This window comes from Microtus pennsylvanicus, chromosome 6 (assembly GCF_037038515.1).
Source record: "Microtus pennsylvanicus isolate mMicPen1 chromosome 6, mMicPen1.hap1, whole genome shotgun sequence".
NCBI lineage: Eukaryota > Metazoa > Chordata > Mammalia > Rodentia > Cricetidae > Microtus > Microtus pennsylvanicus.
The window spans coordinates 118,842,497-118,863,076 of NC_134584.1; the positions used below are offsets into that span (position 1 = coordinate 118,842,497).

Here is a 20,580-nt window from a genome sequence, read left to right on the forward strand (position 1 = left end):
AGTCATCTCAAGCCTGAGTTACGGCTTTAACTATTTAAAATCCTCAAATGTGCTGTGCTAGAGGCTACCCCTTGGTGGATGGGCCAGGAGTGCAGGGATGCTGTGTTTCCTGAGGCCAGAGTTCTGAGTGCATCGCCCCACAGCTCAGGAGCCCTGGGAAGCTGGGGAGAGTAGGTGAACTGGGAGCTGATCCAGGTCAGTGACCTCCATGGGCCAAGTCCCTTAACAAGGACTTCCCTGTAGGAGCAGTCGCAATTAAACAATGTCTTTGTGCTCTGGTCTTGCTGACCTTGGCCCAGTCCTCTCTGGGGTTTTCCATCAGCTATTCCAGTTTAATTACCCACACTTGCCCCCCCCCCCTTTTTTCTAGAACATTCTCACAAAATCAGTATACTGACTGATCTAAGGAGAAGGTAGGTCCCCTTCGAGTGGCCATAGGGCAGGATGTACTAAGTCTGTGACCCCCAGGGGGGATCCTCTTGTGCTGCTACATGGAGCAGTCACGTGATCCTGGGTAAAGCAGACAGGACTCTTATCCCCAGAACCCTCTTTCCTACAGGCTCAGTGACCTAAGCTGGCAGAGTCGAGGTGGTGCCTGTCCCTTTATGAGATAAGTGTGGGAGAAAGCCATTCACGGGGCTCTGGGGGAGGAGCTGGGGAGGGCTTCCTGGAGGTGGGAAATGTCTGAGCTACATTTCTGTGTATTGGTCTCTGGGGCTGCCATCCCTAGGAGTCACCAGCCAAGTAGCTAAAGACAGCAGAAACACAACCCATGACTGAACCTGTCTTAAGAGCCGGATCCTCAGCCAGTGGCCTTGGGCAGCCTCTCAGGCCTGTCCAGCCCTTAGGACAATAGAAACCGCACCTCCCCATGACTGCAATGGGAGTCAGTGGAATGCTGGAGGAGGAAGGTTTAACCCCAGGCTAGGAGAAAAGAGAGTGGGCTAGACAGATCTGGGGGCAGGGAAGGAGACAGGGAGAGGAGGTGGGGAGCTCTTGACCATGTTCCAGGACTGGCTTCTATGCCACATGGCAGTCATGACTCCAGGGTCCTCAGTGTCTGGTTTCCTTGACTTTGGTTTGGACTTGCTCAGTGGGTTTATCTTGTTTGTAAGCAACAAAACTGAAGCAATACAACCTCTGAGTTGGGAGAGGCTGACGGGGTAGACTCTGTGAAGTCTGTCAGACTGTCAGAACCTCCTTGGATCTACATGCTTGGAATCTCCTGCCCTGAACTCCGAGACCCAGGAGAGAAAGTCCAGCAGGCCACAGTCACGGGCAACAACGGAGCTCCTTGGTGGCCATACCACCTGTGCCTGCTGCGTCATAGCTGGGGACAGGCACAGCCGCGTCCCCAATCCACACCCATCCCACACCTGTCTCTCCTGCTCACGGAGACTCCGGCTTCTCACCGGGTCACACTCGGAGTGGTTCAACAGGAGTCCGGAGATGGGCAACACCCTACCCATTCGATGAGGGAGTCCTGCCCTAGCCAGTCCTGGAGACGGGGAGAAGCGAGGAGCAGGAAGACCGACTCTCCTTTCACTAGCCATAGCTGAGCCACGTAATAGCTGTTCGCCACCTGCAAGTCATCAGCAACCGGCTGCCACTAAACGCCACCAGAAGCCTCCTGCTCCTGTTACCCAGGCTCCAAGCAAGAAGTCAGAATGTCCCTTCTGTGAAATCAACAGGGTTTATTACTAATATATTTCATATATTAACTGTTGGAATTTGAACCTGACCCTTTAAGATTATGAACCAGTCTCCTCAAGATTTTTTTTATTATTATTTATTTTCGAGACAGGGTTTCTCCATAGCTTTTGGTTCCTGTCCTAGAACTAGCTCTTGTAGACCAGGCTGACCTTGAACTCACAGAGATCCGCCTGCCTCTGCCTCCCGAGTGCTGGGATTAAAGGCGTGTGCCACCACTGCCCGGCTCTCCTCAAGATTATATGAAATCTTAAAAAGACTGGTTTATTTAATATTTATTTCTATATTTATATATATATATGTATTGTGCATCTGTATACATATATACATGTATATGTATACACACATATGTGTGTATGTATGTATGTATTTCACAGCTGAAAGAATAAGGCCATCAATGAGTTTGTTGTTCTTACTTATGATCCTGGTTAGTTTTTTGGTCAACTTGACATAAACTAAGTTATCTGGGAAAAAGAACCTTAAATGAGAAAATGCGCCCATCAAACTGACCTATAAACAAAGCTATGGGCTACTTTTTTGATTTATGATTTATACGGGAAAGGCCCAGCCCTCTAGGGGACATTGCTACTCCTCGGCTGGTGGTCCTGGGCTCTAAAGAAAGCAGGTTGAACAAGGCATGAAGAACAAGCCAGTAAGTAGTACCCCTCCATAGTCTCCCCTTAGCTGCGCAGATGGAGTTCCCTCTCAGGTTACCCTCCAGTCTCTATTTACTTCGGCACCTCCTGAGGCTATGTACAACCGGCCCAGGATCACAAGCGGCTGGAAAAGGGGCTGTGCAGAGCCAAGGGCCCAGACTGACCAGGAGGGTTGGGAGGAGACAAAGACTTCCTTGCTCCTTGACTCTGCTTTCCACAGGTTCCAATTGTGCACAACTTACCAACAAAACGTACATTACAGCCCCAAAGACTAATGGAGGAACCTGGAGCTTATGAGCTCCCATGAACGGCTCTCCACTGAGGAGCCCACAATGGACTGTGATGTCCCCTCCCCCATCCATCCATCCCTCCTTCTATGACAGAAGATGAAGACATTTTCTATGATATCATGATCACGAGCCACATTTGGTTGGGATGCAACACCTTCCTTCTGGAATGTTCTGCAACCTCTTCCTGATGCCCGATGGCTACATTGTTTGAAGAAATAAGCCAATGACCATCCGGGACACTTTTCCTTTGGAACCGGAGTCTCCACCGTGAGGTGGCTCTTGCTGGCTCAGGCTCAGAGCAGCTGTGATGATCTCCCAGACTCCTGAGTCCCTTGGTAGAATGGGGATGGGGGATATCAGACCCTCCCCCGAGACCAGAGTCACTTGCTGGCTCAGCTGTGTGTAGTTCTCCTGAAGACACTAGAGTGTGCAGGAGAAGAGGGCCAACTGGATGGGGACTCATCTGTGTATTGCCAATGTTGGGTGATATAGATGGGGCGGGAACTGTTGATGGTGTAGCTACCTTCAAGGCAACCACACTTCTGGAGACAATCCCAGGACAGTCACCAGCTCACCAAGAAGAACATGAGTGATTCTGATATTCCCACCAGCTCACCAAGCTTGATGTGTGCAAAATCTCTTCAGTCTGTCACTACCCTCTCTGGGGTGAATAGAAAGACTCCCCCCCCCCCAAAAAAAAAATACTCACTCACAACCGCAGGACTGAGATTCAGGCTGGGTCTTTAGGCAGGAACAATGACAAGTGTCTTTCATTTTTTTCTTTTTGGTTTTTTGAGACAGGGTTTCTCTGTGTAGCTCTGGCTGTCCTGGGACTTGCTCTGTAGACCAGGCTAGCCTCAAACTCACAGAGATCAGCCTGCCTCTACCTCCCGAGTGTGTGCCAAGCGACAACCTTGGTGCCAGTCCTCTCTGACCTTGTTTGAGACAGGATCTCTTGTTCACCACTGTGTAGAGCAAGCTGGCCAAGGCAGGAGCTTCTAAGGAGTCCCCCGTCTCTGTGTCCTGTCTTGCCGTAGGGGTGCTGGGATCACATACAAACGCTATGGTGTCACACTTTGCCTTGGTTCTAGGAATCCGAACTTGGATCCACACTCTTGCTTAGACAGCAAGCACTTGACCCATTGGGCCATCTCTCCAGCCCAGTGGAGCCGTTTATATGGAACCACAAACTCCCACCACACCATGACAATGGTCTGCGATGGTTGTGTGAAAAGAGATCTCAGAGATTTTCATCTAGATCTCTACCTTCTAGAAGATTCCTTGAAGTCCTCCTAGGCAAGCTCTGCCTTCTTCTTGTACAACAAATCCTTTGTTAAACAGATGTATTCATGTGTCAGGTGTCAACAATTATAGTGGTTCCCAAGAAGGATGAAGGAAGTGTTCCTAGGCCTGCCCCAGCCCAGGGAAAATGACCCATTGCTGTGACCTGGTGACCAAACAGAGATGCCTGTGGATGTGGGAAGAGAGTGAGGGAGTCTGGCATCTGAGCTATGTGTTTACCCCTTGGGCTCCAGTGAGTCCCTGGGGCACCTTCTCTGGGTCCTGATGTCACCATGCACAGCTCGGGCTTATCCATCCTGTTGGAAGGAAAACCCTGCCAAACCATTGATGTCGCCCAGCTGTGGAGAAGTGGCCAGAGCAGGACAGATCTGGAGATGATTCTGAGAACATGACCACAGCTGAGGGCAAACACAGGAACTAAATGTACTAACCTTGCTTTTTATAAATTTTTTAAAATGTTTTCTTTATTATTATGTATACAGTATTCTACCTGCAATCATGCCTTCAGGCCAGAAGAGGGCACCAGATCTCATTACAGATAGTTGTGAGCTACCATGTGGTTGCTGGGAATTGAACTCAGGACCTTTAGAAGAGGAGGCAGTGCTCTTAACCTCTGAGCCCCTAACCTTGCTTTGTAGCTTCGGTAGTTCCCCCTCTGGCTAACAGTTCTCATTAACTGAAACATGTCAACCCAACACGGTTTTCATGCTTAACAGCTCACCCTGAGGAAGATTCATTGCTACAATGGAATCCCGAACACCCCTTGTAGTCCCCAATCGGCTAATAAAGACTTTCTATCGGCTTAAACCCATGTCTAAGCAGTCTTCTCTTGCGAACACCCCACAACAAGGATGCCAGTCAGCCCAGGCTGAGTTTGCCCCCAGAGACTTAGGATAAGTGCATCTATGAAGATCCTCATTCCCGACAAAGGCCCACTCTCAACTGTGATCGCTAACACGAGAGGATTTAGCAACACCATGGAACAAAACTTTGAACAGGTCTGTGAGGGGTTAGCTAGGTTAACTGGGGTGGGAAGAACCGCCCCCAAATATAGGCAGCACCAAGCCGTGGTTTGGGGTCTTGGGCTCCTGGGCTTCCTACAAAGGAGAAAGCAACCGAGCACCAGCATCCTTCTCTCTCTGCTTTCTGACTGTGGGGACAATGTGACCAGCTGCCTCTCTCTCCGGCCACCATGATTCCGCTCCCCATGATCGGATCTATTTCTTGGAACTGTGGGTAAAAAATAAACTAGCAAACCCTTCCTTGAGTTGGTTTTGTTAGGTGTTTTGTCACAGGAGTGACAAAAATGACACACGAGGGCTGGACGCGTCTTCACCCAGCCGTTATTCAGCCCGCAACCTTGCTGCCTAGTATTGCACCACACAGATTCACGGCAGCCCGGCAGCTGTCACCCACTAGGAGGGGACAGGGTCAGAGCATACTGTAGTACTTGTGGCTCTTTCCCCACCACCCGGAGAAGTAGAAGTATCGTAAAGGGGGCTGGGAGATGGCTCCATCTGTACAGCGCTTCCCACGCAAGCACAAAGACCTGAGTTCAAACCCTATACCCGAATTAAAAAAACAAAACCAAACACTAGGCGGGGCAGTGCCGGTGAACTCCTCTGATCCCAGCACTCGGGAGGCACAGGCAGACAGGGGCAGAGTTCAAGATGTGATGAGACACCATGCTGGGAAGGCAGAGGAGTAGTTCCCGTGGCTTAACGGCCACCTTGGGGAGGCCCACGTCAGTGAGAGACCTTGTTTCAAAAACCAAGGTGGAGACTGATTGAGGAAGACAAACAAGGTTGACCTCTGACCTCCACATACATGCTCACATATGTACCTATTCTCTCTCTCTCTCTCTCTCTCTCTCTCTGTCTCTCTCTCTCTCTCTCACACACACACACACACATACAAATATGTGGTTGAATCAATGGGATTATTTTTTTTCTCCATTGACTTAACTTTCTTCATCTGTACAGTATATTGTTACTGTTGTTTGGAGACAAGGTCTCAGAACATAGCTCAGCCTAGCCTTGAACTCACAGCAATCCTCCTGCCTCTAACTCTCCAGTGCTGGAATCCCAGGCGTGCCACACGTCCTTCCATGGTTGTGCTACTTGGTGTGTGCATGGTACTAACACACAAGCAGGGGCGTATTTGAATGAGGAGCGGCCACTTCCAGCTCATTCCCACAGCTTAGAAATATGAAACACACCTGTGTGCAGCGTACCCGTTCTGAAGAGAACGCCTTCAACCGTCAAACCCGGAAGTGCAGTTTATGACCACATAAATTTCAGGTGCCTTGAGCCTGTCAAGCCTGCTCAGAGAGATGCATTCTTGGGAGCAGAATGAAAGGCCTCCACTTTCAGGGAGAGAGTGAAGGGAGTTGACCGGCGTGACCTCACTCGTTGCTCAAGGTGTCCAGAACAGACATTTCAAGAAAGGCAACATGTTTCTGGTCAGGCCCCGCCCTTGGCTCGCATCCCTGGCCCAGCTGTCAGAGCCATCTCCAACCTGCATGCCTCAGAGGCTCCCAGCTGGTTGTTATGTCTGAGGACATTCCTTAAAACGTGGGTTCTAGCACCTCCCAAGGTGAAAACAGAAATAAAACAATCAAGACTTCTCAAAGGAGGAATAAAATCTCTGGGAGTCTGGAGGAGCGACCCTGGTATGCCAAGTGACAAGACTGAGAAGGGAAACAGAGCAAACAAGCTGGGGAAATCTGTTCAAGAGCCCTGCGTACTCCAGATGAAAGTAAAAGATGAAAGACGGGGAGTATTTGCCTCCGAAGCCAGGCGTGAGGCGTGAGAGAGGTGGAGAGAGACCAGCCGGACACACTGATGTGGGAGGAGAGAAAACCCCAGGGCCGGAAAGTTCCAGCCCAAAGAGTCAGCTTTACCCAAAGCACCCTGTGCATGGGGCTCACAATGCCACAGAGATGGACTAAGAAAATACAAGGCAGCTGGGCGTGGTCGCGCATGCCTTTAACCCCAGCAATTGGGAGGAAGAGGCAGGTGGATCTCTGTGAGTTCGAGACCAGCCTGGTCTACAGAGCGAGTGCCAGGACAGGCTCCAAAGCTACACGGAGAAACCCTGTCAAAAAAAAAAAAAACAGAAAGAAGAAGAAAAAACATGGCCTGCACAACGGGAATAAGTGCTCAGTAAGTTCAAACCTAGCAGAGGCGTGAGTGGACTCTACGTTCTCACTCCAATGCCAACTGCCACCTCAGTCTCCAACGCTTGAGTGTGCCCATCCAGCCAGTTCCGGTCACCATGCCGATCTTTTCATGATCTGCTTCGTTTTGGGGGTGTTCCATGACACCCAGCACCCGGTCTTCCCTCTCACGCTTCCTGTGCATCCTCACTCCTGCCCACAGATTCTAGTCTCCACACATCTGGAGGGAGTGGGGCTGTGGGGATGGGATCCAGGAGCTGGGCCATGCAGGGGAGGTGTTGGCCAGCCCATGGCTGCAGATGCCCATGTCTGCCTTGTCCCATCAGCAATGCCCCTGGGAAGGTGAGAGGCTCCACCCCACCACAACATCTTCCCACTGGAGGCAAGCTGCAGAAGACCCGGGAGATAACGGAGCCAAGATCCCAAGTGTTTTCTACACACACCACAGACTCTCCAGAGAACTCGTGTGGGATGGGGCTAGGAAGTGGCACAGGTCTCACACTGCACGAGCTCTCCCAGCAACACAAAAGACCCTGGTGATTTTTCTGGAAGCCTCTCTACTGTTGCCACATAATAGCTTTTTACCCTTCTCCTAGGGACTCAGCCCAGGAGGAGGCACCGATGATCGCTGGCTTCTACCCTGAGCCACTTTCTTCCCCAAAGCTCTCAGTTTCACACAGTGGCTCTGTCCTCTCTAGGTGCCCACTCTGGAGGCCCCACCTGTACCCAGTTCTCCCTACTGCTACCTCAGGTCCTTTCCACTTCCCCTACCTGTGCCCACATCTTTGGGGACAGTCTCTCACTCCAGCTCTCAGATCACTCAGTTTGAGGGTGCTGTTTCCTTCTGGGACCCCAGCTCGTACCGGTGGGTAGGTAGTGCCACTCCTTCAAGGAAGAGTGAACTGAGGTTCAGCGAGGTGGGAAAAGTCATCCCAGCTCACACACGTCTGGACATGCGTGGCCTGGACTGCAAAGTCGAGGGAGTTCGGTAGTTCCTCTGTTTTGGGAACTGGGGCTGGGGATGAAGTTTCATGCTGGGGAAGGGGGGTCTCACGATGGGAGCAGGCATTGTGGAGGGGAATGGGTAGCAAGCCGGGGCGCTTTGGTGTTGAGAGAGGAAGACAGAGGGTGACTGAAGCCCACTGACGTGTCCCATCAGGTTGACCAGGACTGGAGTGGCCAACACTTGGGGGAGCCAGTGAGGCCAGGTGGCAAATATTTGCTCAAAGGCGACAGTTTAGTCACAGAAACAAAGGCAGTCAGTTGATTGACTGCTTGTGGTCAGAAGTAAACCCACGATGGAGCATGGCCCAGCCTTCTCTAGGGCCACCTCTGCTCTGTGGAGTTAGGGACCTCTGGTGCCCTCTCAAGCCTTCTTTCTGGCTTCCCTCAGCACACATGGGGCAACCCACAGCAGCTCCGTGGCCCATGTGCTCCTGCCTCTCCCCGACAAGGAGTCCCAGCATTCTGCTGGCGCAAGCACACTCTGTGCTGAGTCCTACAGGATGCCCCATCACACTGCCTCCAGGACCCCCGGTTTTCCTGGGAGGGGGTGCTGTCCTGATGGCTATTTTGCAGGGCTATAACCAAAGATTCAGGAAACATACAACACTCGCCCCCACCATTTGCAAGGGAGAAGTGTGCTCTCCAAGATAAAAGTTGAAGATCTTTTAAAAAAAGATCTTCCACCGGTTCCCTATTCCCAAGGGAACACCTAGGTAAGTATAGGTAAGAGTCCTGTTGGTAAGGTCTCAGCCTTCTGCTCCATTTCAATTACAGATGCAGCTAGGTGTCTCATAGAGGCCAGGTAACTAGCCCCGAGTTACCCACCCCCCATGTAAGACTTTGGCTCAGGACCTTCCCCCTTCCAGGTGACTCTTGTGCTCTGGCAGGTTTGGACAAGAACCACAGCTCTAAGACAACACAGTTGCTTCCTGGTCTTTCCAGAGCCCCTGAGGTTGAGTTTGAGAGTTTAGGGTCCTGGCGCCTTCGGGGCGGGCCAGTTGTGCAGAGGGCGGCTCTGCTGCAGCCCTGCCCAGGGGCGGAGCTAACCTGGGGACTAGGTAGACAGCTCCCGAGCAACCTGGCCGCCCGGGAAGCCTGGGCGTGCAGCAGCCGCGGTCTCGCTTGGGCCCCAGGGACGCGGGCAGGGACTGCGACCCGCCCCACGCCGGGCCGTGGAGCAGCCTGGGCACACGTTCACCATGGGGAGACGCCTCAAGTTTCTGCAGAAACTGGCTTTCCTGGGTCAGGACCACCGGTACAAGGCTCTGGAGAGGGACGAGGTAGAGACCCTGGTGAGTCTGAGCTATCCGGTATGAGGCATGGGATCAGACTCCACATGTGTCCCCTGGGATCCTGCATCTGACCCGCGGGACCCATGCGTCACTGGGCACTGAGATTCCACTCGTTACCTCCTTTGACTCTGAGTGAGAAGCTGGCTTGAAGGAATCAGCTCGACCCAGCTCTAGGCAGAGAACTCACCTGGGTAGGCTAGCCCATTCAGTAATGAGAAACAGACCTGTGCTCTTTAAGGGCACGCAGCTGGCAAGGCCACCTAGCCAGGGACTTAACTTAGGTTTCTCTGACTCTAGGGGATTTAAATGCCTCTGCACACACAGGCAGTTGTATGGACTTTTAAAAGCTGCTAAAATTAAGGAGGATGGGGTTGGGGTAGAGACCAAAAATAGCCCCACAAAATCTTGCCCAAGTTTAATAGTGAAAATTGAAACAACTCAGTAGGGCTATCAGCTTTTTCCCCCCTCTACATCCGTGTGGTTTTTAAAAGCTACTCTGAGCCAGGCACACGCCTTTAATCCCAGCATTTGGCAGGCAGGGGCAGGTGCATCTCTGTGAGTTGGAGACCAGCCTGGTCTACATAGTGAGTTATGGGACAGCTAGGACTATGTAGAGAGACCCTGTTTCAAAAACAAACCAACCAGAAAAAAGCCCTTCCGAGCTGTATGGTGACTTTGAATCTCCAGGGGACCCTCTAGGATAGCTCTTCAGGACTGCAGGGCTGAGAATTTCTTCCCAGGACCAACAACCACAAAAGTTGTTTCTGTGCCTCTGATGGAGTAGTTAGGATACAGCCATGGGTTGATGGCCCCAGCATGGTCCCTCCCCTGCACTGGCTTTGTAAGGTCTGGAAGCCCATGGCATACCTAGAACTCCCATGCTTGACTCTGGGTAACAACCCCCCCCCAATTTGGTCTTGTCATTTATGTGTGGGGGGAGGGGTTTCCAGGTTAAATTTGTTTTGTATGGCAGAAAATGTTTGGCAACATTTCGATTTTATTTCTTCCCAAAGAATGCCATAGTCAGAATATTCCATGGCATGGTTCTTAAATATTAATGCATTTATTTACAGCGTGAGTGTTAGTGGAAGAATTCTGCTGTTAGGGCTGTGCACGGCAGGATTCAAACCCATCCATGTTTGTCTGCAGCCTTGTGGGTTAGCGGTGTACCATAATCCTTTGCTAATGCCAAGTGTGTCCTTACATGTTTATAATGCGTTGTTAACAAGGGGTTTGGCGTGAGTTTGTTGACACAGATGGCTTTGCTTCCTTCCGTCCTTTTCTGTTTTTTTTTTCTATCTTTTGATGTTTTGCACACGGCTGGGTATCCCTGAGTACGCCTGATGCGTAGCTGGCTGTCATCGGGGAGTTTGAGAGTACGCAGGTGTGGGTTTGGCGTAACCTGCATGGAGATGCTCTGAGACAGGTGGACTTCGTTCCCCTAAGTTGCTCAAAGGCGACCTGTCTGCAGGTGTGTTCCTCACCTGGTCGTGTTCTCCACAGCACAATGGTGGTGAGGGAGCCTGGGCACGTGGTGACTTACGGGGAGGTCAGCAATACTGACAGCTCTCAGCAAAGGCCACCTGTTGCAGGTGTGCTGTCTCCAAAGCTGATCTTACAAACACAGGGTGTGCATGCAATAAGGGTGCCTAGTCAGAATCTTGGGACAGTGGAACACAGTGGTGGGTCCATGCGTAAGGCCCTGACTTCCATCCTCAGTACCCCAAGGAACAAAACAGCACACTAAAACCAGTCCCTGGGAATGAGGTAAGGGAAGAAGGCCAGAGGAGACACTGCTTTCTTCCTGGCTTGGAACTCTGTCCCCGGCCAAGATGCTTTGGAAAGGAAGTTTTGTCTGCTTTGGTGTTATTTCTGCGATTGTCCTGACTTGGTGTGTGTTGTGTCCCAGGTGCTGGTGAGCTTCCCAGCACACACAGCCGTGAGAGGAATCAGTCCTGAGAACCGGCTGGGTCCCCTCCCAGGTCTTTGGCCTCCAGATGAACTTAGTGGCAATTTTGGAGCAAAAGAGGGCCAGTGTGCCAGGCGGGCGCCGTTTGGTTCTTGTTGAATATTGACTGGACATCTTGACCAGTGCTGAGGGTCAAGGTGTTCACAAATTCACAAAAGGGAACCGAGGAGACTGGCAGATCAGAGAGTGGAAGAGATGTTTAATTGCTGGTCTTTTTTACTCAGATGTGCTGAAGAAGAAAGTCAAAGAGACTGGAAGGGGACAAGAGGCTGAGATGGCAATGGGGACCTTGTCCAGTTACAGGTGTGGAGGCAGAATTGAAGCTCAGCGCCCTAACTGGGAAGCTAGCTCGTTTCTTGCTGTGTCTCCAGGGTGACCACCTGACCACAGTGTTTGAAAGATTCTTGGTTTTGATGCTCGACAAAGCTTCTCTCTGATGTCCTGCTCAGTAGGCGAACATTTGACTAGAAATTCCTGTTTCTGGGAAGGCCAGGTGCCATCTCTGCCCTCGAGGCTGCTCCTGAGGTGGGTGTGACTCCCACTCGTCCTACCATCCTGGCTACTGACCTTGTCACCCTTCTGGGTTCTCCAGATCCAGGCCTGGGTGCCAGTAAATGGGTACGTGCAGTGGGCACCTCGTCATTCAACCCAGACTCCAGCACCTGCTGTGTGCTGGCCAGGGCTGAGGAAAATGCACAAACGCTCTCCACCCTTAAGCACCCGTTGTGGTGGGCGGAAGCAGGGCAGAGTTGACCTTCACTGTTGAGTGTGGGAGCTGGGAGGGAGCCATGTCTGAGATTAACAGGAGTGGAAAGATGAGTGAGCTGGGCAGCGTTCCCAGCATGAGGAGAAGGTCAGGCTGCACAGGTGACCCCCAGGAGTCTTGTCTGAAAGAATCTGGCCTTTCTGTTTGTAGCAGTGGAGACTTTTGAATGATTTTTAAGTCAGGACTTGGTAGTTGTGCACATATTCATAAAAATGTCAGGCTCTAGAGAGTCAGCAAAACAGACAAACACAGATTTTCATGTTTAAGACCTGACACGCAGGCTGGAGAGATGGTTTCTCAGTTAAGAGCACTGGTCGCGCTTCCAAGGGACCCAGGTTCAATTCCCGGACCTACATGCAGCTCACAGGCTGCCCTCCCACTGTAGAAGGAAGATCTCCAGCCAGATGTAGTGCGAACCTATCACCCTGGCATTCCAGAGGTGGAAATAGGAGGATCTACATTCAGAGTCATCCCTGGCTTCATAGACAATTCAAGGAAAGCCTGGGCTACATGAGACCCTGTCCTGCCCCTGAGAGCAGAAAACAGAGGCTGATTTCTTTAGTTGAAATGGCTCAAAGTAAAAAGGGTGTACACACATACACACACACACATACACACACACACACACACACACACACACACACACGAACCTGCTCGGGAATTTCCTAGTTTTGTGACACTTCCTCTGATGCTATTGTTTCTGGGCTCAGAGTCTGGAGTTTTTGAGCACGCTCGTGCCAAGAATGTGTGTGCAGAATGGGATATAGATATGCAGAAGCTGGCTAGTTTAAGGTGAGCTGTCTTAAGCCCATGACACCTGGCGGCAAGGAGGCTGTGACCAACCGCTGCAGAACCGGCTTGGTTGCTTGCAGATGAGGAACATCTGGATTGTAGAGATGGTGTCTCTTCTTTGCGGCCTGCTGTGCTTTATAACTCACTCCAGGGCTCCTTGCTGGTGGCAGGCAGGGAACTGTGCACAAAGACACGATTCACGCCAAGCACCTGCTTGCAGCTGGCTGCCCCCCTCGCCTTCATAGTTTACACTTGAGAGTCCCCAGCTGAGATAGGTGGTGTCCCCATTCTCCTGTTAAGGGGGTGTGTTGAGACTGTTGTCACTGGTGCCACCAGGTCTGTGCTTATCAGGACAATCGCTGGAACAGATTCAAACTAGTAAGTTCTCAGGAAACCTGAAGGCCCTGGAGAATCAATACAAAGATGACACCATGGAATTTGTCTAGTCCTAATGCCACAAGTCTTGTCCTGAAGCATAAAGAAGCCAAGACTCTGAGCTATGAAGCCAGGATCTATAAGAGTGAAGTGTTGGGTGTGTGTCTGGGGGGGGGGCTGTAAAGCTGGAGGTTGGGGGTCCTGAGCACTCTCAGTGTAAACAAGGCCATCCCCCAGATGATGGGTGTAGTCTGTTCCTACCCTCCACCAGGGTAGGACCTTGTCTGTCTCATGCTCAGAGCAGCCTGGCTTACAGAAGACTTAAGTGTTTAAGAGCTCCTCTTACCCTGACAATGGCCAATCAAAATGAGAGCCGGCAGAAAGTACATCCAGGGACCTCCTAACTGGGATGAACTGGGCCTTGGTCAGTGACCCTGGCAGGGTCAAGGGCTAAGGGTTGCAGTAACTGGATGAGGTGACTGTCAGTGGGGGCGCTATCTGGCCCCCAGTCTGTCGCATGGGGTGCCAGTGGGAAGAGGATGGTTTGGGGGATGCAGGCTGCTATTCTTGGGGTTCCCTACTCCCAGTGATTCCTGACAGAGATGACTTTGGGTCAATACCAGAAGGACTGTGGGGAGTGAGTGGCTCAGGAAAGGGGCTCGGCTCAAGGTAGTTACGTTTGGTACCAGAGCAGAACTGGCTGCCTGATTCCTGGAACTGGGTATGAAAGAAAAGTGCAGGATCCCTATGCACAGAGGAGAGTGTTTTCCTGCCTTCCATTGTCAGGGCTTTTACAAGATTATTTTATTGGTTACTGTGGCTATGGGCACAGCACAGACATAGAGGTCAGAGGACAATTTTGCGGAGCTGGTTCCATCTTTATAAGGGTCCCAAGCTTGCAGCACAGAGGTCTTTACCCACAGAGGCATCTCACCAGCCTCAGTTTCTTTAAAAAGGGGGTTAGTGGGCAAAGGCCATGCATGCCATGACACATATAGGAACTTTGGGGAACTGATTCTTTCCTTTCACCACATGGGACCTGGGGGATTGAACTCTGGTCATCAGATTAGTGACAGGTGCCTTGACCCCCTCAGCCATCTCAGTGGCCTTGTCATAGGTTCTGACTGCTTCCTAGTATCTCACCTACGTGGCATGTGCAGAGACCCCAGAGGGAGGGTAGTCACAGTCACGGGAATGGTAGGCGACGGGAAGTCGAACCCTGCACGAGCAGAGCCACCCAGCCCCAAGCTGAGCACAGATCTTTGCCCCCTTAGACTTCTGTGTGGTGCAAACTTAAAGATAAATCAAGATGGCTGGCACAGAGCAGTAACCTCCAGGAACCATGTCTTCTCCCATCCCCTAAGATCTGGATCTCTGTGCACCTGTACTCTCACACCCAGGAAGTCATAAAGTAGGATGAGCCTTGGGTTCTCACTGGAGAAGGGGAAGATTAACACGGGAGCACAGTAGTGGCCTGTGCTGAGAGGAAGGGGAAGATTAACACGGAAGCACAGTAGTGGTGTGTGATAAGCGGAAGGGGAAGAATAATGCTGAAGCACAGTAGTGTTCTGTGCTGCCTCAGGCTGCACTGGGCAGCTCCTGTACTGTTTTTAATTACATTTATAAATTATTTCATGCATGTGGAGGTCACAGGACACCTTGTAGGAATCAGTTCTCTCATTCGACCATACAGGTCTCAAGTCAGGTCATCAGACTTGACAACCTTCACTCACTGAGCCATCCCACCCACCCATGCCATTGTAGGGTCTTTGATCCGTGAAACACTGGGAGTGAGAGCAGGAGGCGTGGCCCCGTCCAGTGGGGCTTTGTGGCCACTGTGGCCTCCACAGCTAGAGGGTTGGGGTCTTTCTCTGGTTTCCTGCCTGCTTCCTATCTATAGTACCCAGCTAAGGTAGGGGTTAACAGTGTTGCTCATGGGTGTGGATGCCCTAGGGTGGGCCACCCCTCTCTCGGAGGAGGTACTATTTCTTTGGAGCTCACTGTGGCTCACACTGGAGGCCTGGGATGGAGGCGCTAGCGGCTGGCTCCTCCTGAGCCGGAGAGCATCATTTCCTTTGCCTTGTTCACCATCCTCTGTACCCTTATCTTATGTCCCAAGCTCCTAAGAACTCCAACCTGACGAACCACCTTTAGTGAGCTTGCTTCATCTCAGTCACCTCTTTTAAAGCCCTGCCTGTAGAGAAGCCATATCCCAAGGCTGGGGAGGTAGTGGCCAGGGAGGGGATGCAGCACCGAGCTCTAAGTCCCCAATGGAAAACTCTACTGAAGTCACTGTCCTTCCAGGAGCCGCAGCCATCACGAGAAAATGCACTGCCTTCCATGGAGGTTGCTGAGTACGTGAACTTAGCTTAAGCCCCCATCTGTCCGCATATCTAGGCAGAAACTGTGCTACTGCAAAGGCTCTTCCAGAACCTTCTGCTGACCCACTGGAGGGAAGGGAGCCCAGCAAAGCACAATCAAGTGTAGACAGGGAAGACATGCCCACGGCTTGTGATTCTGCAAACTTCCAGAGCTAAGGTTAGTGTTGTACCTGACCTCTCTTGGACAGCCATGAGTATGTGGCCTGGTTAGCCTGTGCATCACCCACAAGACCGTTCATGTGTTCCCCAGAATGTGTAAGTCTTTGCTTCTAGACAGAGCAAATGTGGGAGTCTCGTGGGTGTTGGGGGACAGAATCCTGGTCCAAGGCCACCCCGACCCGAATCTCCAACTGTAGCACGGGGCGGGTCCTCCCCTTCCTGATGTACAGCGAAGGAGGCGGATGCGCCTCCTCTGGCATGTCCCTGTGTCCTACTGTGTGAGGAGACACTTATCATAAGAGTCAAGGAGAGTCAGGTTCCCTCCCAGGCTTCTGGGTTCTCCCTTTGCCCCTTTCCTAGCTCCTCATAGCTTTTAGACAGCATAAGCAGAGCCGGCATAGGCGTTCCCCCAGCATCCACAGAGAGTAAATGGAATGACCAAGAGTCTGCACTGACTGCAAGCAGCCCTGGGAGATTGTGAGAGTACAGTCTTTGGCCTGCTCCAGACCTCAGTCACGGGCACCTATGGCAACTCTGGCGGTCTGGGCTCTAGTTGGCCGTGGTGGCTCTGGTGCTCCCTGAACCGTGAGACCCATTCACCGAATCAGCAGCTTCTCATTGGTTATACATTACTGCCCTGTGATCCTCCCTCTCTGGGGCTTCTCCCTCTCTGGGTCAGCACAATGCCTGTCCTGCTGTAGAGTACCTTGAGAGAGGCCCCACCAGGGAGAGACAGACAAAGCCTGGTACTTGGGCTGCCACACAGACACTTCCTGGAGGAAGGGGTGGGGTGCCAAGAACTGAGATTAGCATTTGACTGACATTCCTGGGTCACACCGTGCAGACCATGGAGCCTGGGAAATTAAGCCAGTCTTCCCCTTCCTTGATGTGGGATGTGCATGCTCCCCAGGAAGCCCTGTGGGCTGGTCCCCTCCATGTTACTCTTCCTCTAGCTTCTGAAGACTTCTCAGAGCTGTCCCCAGTCCGTGCCCCAAGTGTCAACGTAGTGAAATTTCAGTGTGTCCTGACTTCTCTGCCCATGTCCACTGTTATTAATTATTGCCTCGGTGCCCCCCACTCCCACCCCCGGGCCTGAATATGACTCTGCTCTCTTCTCTTTCCTACTACTTTCTCCCTGTCTACATCTGTCCTCATGTCCTTCCCTTTGCACACCTGTAACTTTTGTCCCCTTCATGAACGCACAGCAAATCTCCATGGGCACAGTGCCACACCTCACCCCACCACACATTTTGGCCCCATTTTTCTCCCAGGCATTGCTGGTTTGTCGCTGTGTGGCAGTCAGGCTGTGATGTGCAGGGGCACTCTGGTCCTTTCCTGAGCTGCCCTGAAGGTCATGGGATACATCACAAAATCCTCTGACCCAGGCTACTTTCCTGGAGTCTCCACCGCTACACATGGCCCTGTGAGAACTTGTGTAATGTCTTCCTGTCCCCAGGCCTGAACCTGCCCTCTGAACAATGGGATAAACTATGGACATCAGAGGCGCCTCCTGAGGGTGATTAAATATAGGATTCAATATTTAAATCATTAAATGATGATTAACTATTGAATAAGGAGCGAAGTGTTGAGGGCGCCCCCCCGAGGGCAGTGCGTGCAGGTGCAGGCACCTGGGTGGCTGTCAGGCTGCAGCCCTGAGTTCGTTCCTCAGACACCATTTTTCTCTCCCATTGGCATGAAAATTGCCAAGTAGGCTAGGCTGACTGGACAGAGAGCCATCTGCCTGTCTCTGCCTCCAACCCACCTCTCCCCCAGCCCTGCTCGACTTCTTATTTTGTTTTGTTTTTAAATGTGGTTTCTGGACATAGAACTTGGTTGAAAGCCCCCTGCTCCCTGGTTCCTCTTAGGCAGTGTTATTACAGAGCTCTGGCTGTATCTTTTCTCCACCGGCTGAGAGCCATCCTAGTTCCTCTGCCCTGGGCTCCCCTGCCTCCCTTGAGCCCTGCAGTATTAGTAGCTAGGCACACATTGCCCCCACCTAGCTGGTTTTCCTTTCCCTGTTTGGAACCCTTAGAGAAAATCCTAGCAATTTAAGGTTCTAAAATGTTAGGCGCTTGTCTAGAGTAAGACAGCCTGCTAGGGAAGTCGGAGGCTGCTGGCTAAACTCTTGGGCTATTGAAACAGACTCTTTCAAACGCTGTATGCAAACAGCCTTGGCACTTGGACTAGCTGTCAAGTGAGTCATCCAGTGAGCCTTCCTGTGCCCTCCTGGTCAAGAGATCCCAGCAGCCCAAGCTGCTACAGCCAGGGATATGGGGCTAGAGACCTAGCATCACCGAGCTTCGGGGTCAGATACTGCCGACGGGGAGGTCGTTGGCATAGCAGGAAGAGTCGGGAAGATTTTTCCCATGGTTAGAGGAATCAGGCTAGCCACGTGGAATGAGGCCCACAGAAGTGGCCTCAAGACGGGCCGGCAGAACCTGTAGCTGAAACCAGAGGTGTGACTCTGCTTCCAGGAACATGGGAGTGGTACTTCCTGGAGCCGCTTTCCTATCATCCCGGGCTAGGCTCAGGCCCTGCAACTTCCTGTTGCACAGGCCCCAGCAGGTTCTAAGGAAACCCACCTTGCACAACTGAACCCAGAGTGAATGGGTGAGATGAATGTCTGGTTCTGTCTGAGAGGCAGGGAAGAGAACAGGAGGGTCCACTTACCAACAGAAAGGTAGGCTCAGTCCTCACACAAAACCCGCCTACTGTGTCCTTAGGTGAAGTTTTTTGATCCTGGGATACCCTTTGCCCCTTCAACAAAGCGGTCCCTGCACATCACCAGCTAGCCTAGCCTTTTGGTTAGACTTGGCAGCCAGGGCAGGCAGAATTGGCAGCTGTGTGGGGCCAGATGTGCTCAGTGGATGTAAGCTGGGTTGGTAGCTACAAAGGGGACTGTCAGCAGACCATACAGATGCCGAATATCCTTCATCAGGACCTTATAGTAAATAAATACCATTACCTTCTCCCTTGCCATCCCTATTTGGGCACAAGTTACATGGTGATGCGCTGCCCCTAAACACTTGAAGACAGACATTCCTAATCACAGCAAAGCCCTGGCAGGCCACCACTCAGCCACAGGCACATTCATGTGATGCATGGACTCACCCGGGTCTGGAACCTCCTGGAGTTACGTGTTCCTTGTCCCTTGTATATGGAATACTGCCTCGGGTTTTCCTGGTCTTAGAAGCTCCTGAAATTCTTAAAGATTCCAAGCTTATCACTCTATGGAATGTTTCCCCTATTTGAGTTGGTCTGGTGTTTCCTCAGGTAGACATTGGCTCCATTCTCCTGAGGGACCTCACGGAGGACAGTGCTGAGTCCCACACTGTGCACGGTGTTGAGAAGCCCAAGGGGGCGTTTGGTTTGCGTGTGTGCTTACATGTGTGCGGAGCCTGATGTGGGGTGTTTCCCTCTGTTCTTCACTTTTTCCGTTTCTCATGGAGTTCAGAGCTTGCTAGTTCCGCTAGCTCGCCTGCCTCTGCTTCCCCAGCCCTGGGATTGCAAATAGGCACTGCCGTGCCTGGCTTTTACATGGGTGCTGGGGGCACTGAACTCAGATCCTCATGGTTGTACAGCCAGCGCTTTACCAACTGAGTCGTGTCCCCAGTGTCCTTGTAAGGCTGTCTGTCCCGTCACTGGTGGTGGCAGCTCCTATCCTCAGATGAGACTAGTGTGCCACTTTCTTGATTCTGCCTGCCTGGGCAATGCTCGACAGACTAAAAGCATCACTGAGCGATTTCCTGATCCCACTCTCCAGCCACTTCCTCGCTGCCCACGCTAGGGAAAGCTTCCTCTTCTCCCTAGCCTTTATGTTATTCACGCCCATGTGGACTCATGCATTCCTATTTGGTTCTGTTCACGTCTGTCATCATCAGCGTTCATTTCAGCTTGCTCTGGATGCCCAGATCTGACTTGTGAGAGACCCTTCGTAAGGCCTCCGAGCCCTGCTAGCCTACCCCAGAATCAGGTAAGGCTGCTGAGCTAGGAAGAAATTCTACACTAATCTCTACCATCTCTCCTGGCTCCCGGCTCCCTGCTCCTGGATATGAATTTTGCTTGGGCCACTGTGTTGAGAAACAAAACCTAGGTTTGCTGTTGCTAGTGGGAGGAGGGGTATGTCCATCCATAGACTGCCAGTCTCTATGTAGTTTGTGTCTGAACACATACACACTTGTACATCCAGTCCAATAAATCCCTAACAGCCCACGCCTGCTCCCTGAGTACCTCGCTGCGAACACCAGTTACTGGTGATTATTAGGCTATTTCTGAGTCATCAAACTCCCTGTGAGTGAGCAGTCTTGTCACCTATGTGTTGGTTGCCACTCAGCCCAGCCGTCTCCTCTGGTCCCTGACTATGCTGTTCCTCGTGAATGACACAAAGAGTGGGTGAGTCATGGTGTGTCTTGCTGAGAGCTGGCTACTCCTTTAGGCCTTAGACACATGTGTATACACGCATGCAGACACATTCCTGCACACTTACATACATACTCACACTCTCTCACACACATGAGCACATGCACACATGCAAATACATGCACATTAATACTCTAGACAGCATTGCAGCCTGGGAAAGAGCTCGTTGCCCCTTGTGACCCAAGGCTGCAGCTGAAGCTGTTCTCTCAGCAATCACGGCTGAATGTTCTTGTGGAGTTGATATCACAGGACAACACACCAAGATTTGAGAAAGTTATAGGCTTTA

At 51.7% G+C, this 20,580-nt stretch overlaps 1 protein-coding gene across 3 annotated transcripts in view; it reads left to right on the forward strand.

The window, feature by feature from the left end:
• The first annotated feature begins 9,244 nt into the window (after positions 1–9,244).
• The window catches only part of Atp2c2 (ATPase secretory pathway Ca2+ transporting 2), a 56,833-nt gene continuing 45,497 nt past the window's right edge, over positions 9,245–20,580 (forward strand). For all 3 annotated transcript variants that reach the window (XM_075977442.1, XM_075977443.1, XM_075977444.1), the window contains exon 1: positions 9,245–9,433. In XM_075977442.1, the coding sequence (XP_075833557.1) occupies positions 9,341–9,433 (93 nt within the window). In that variant the 5' untranslated portion in view covers positions 9,245–9,340. The remainder of the gene's footprint in view (positions 9,434–20,580) is intronic.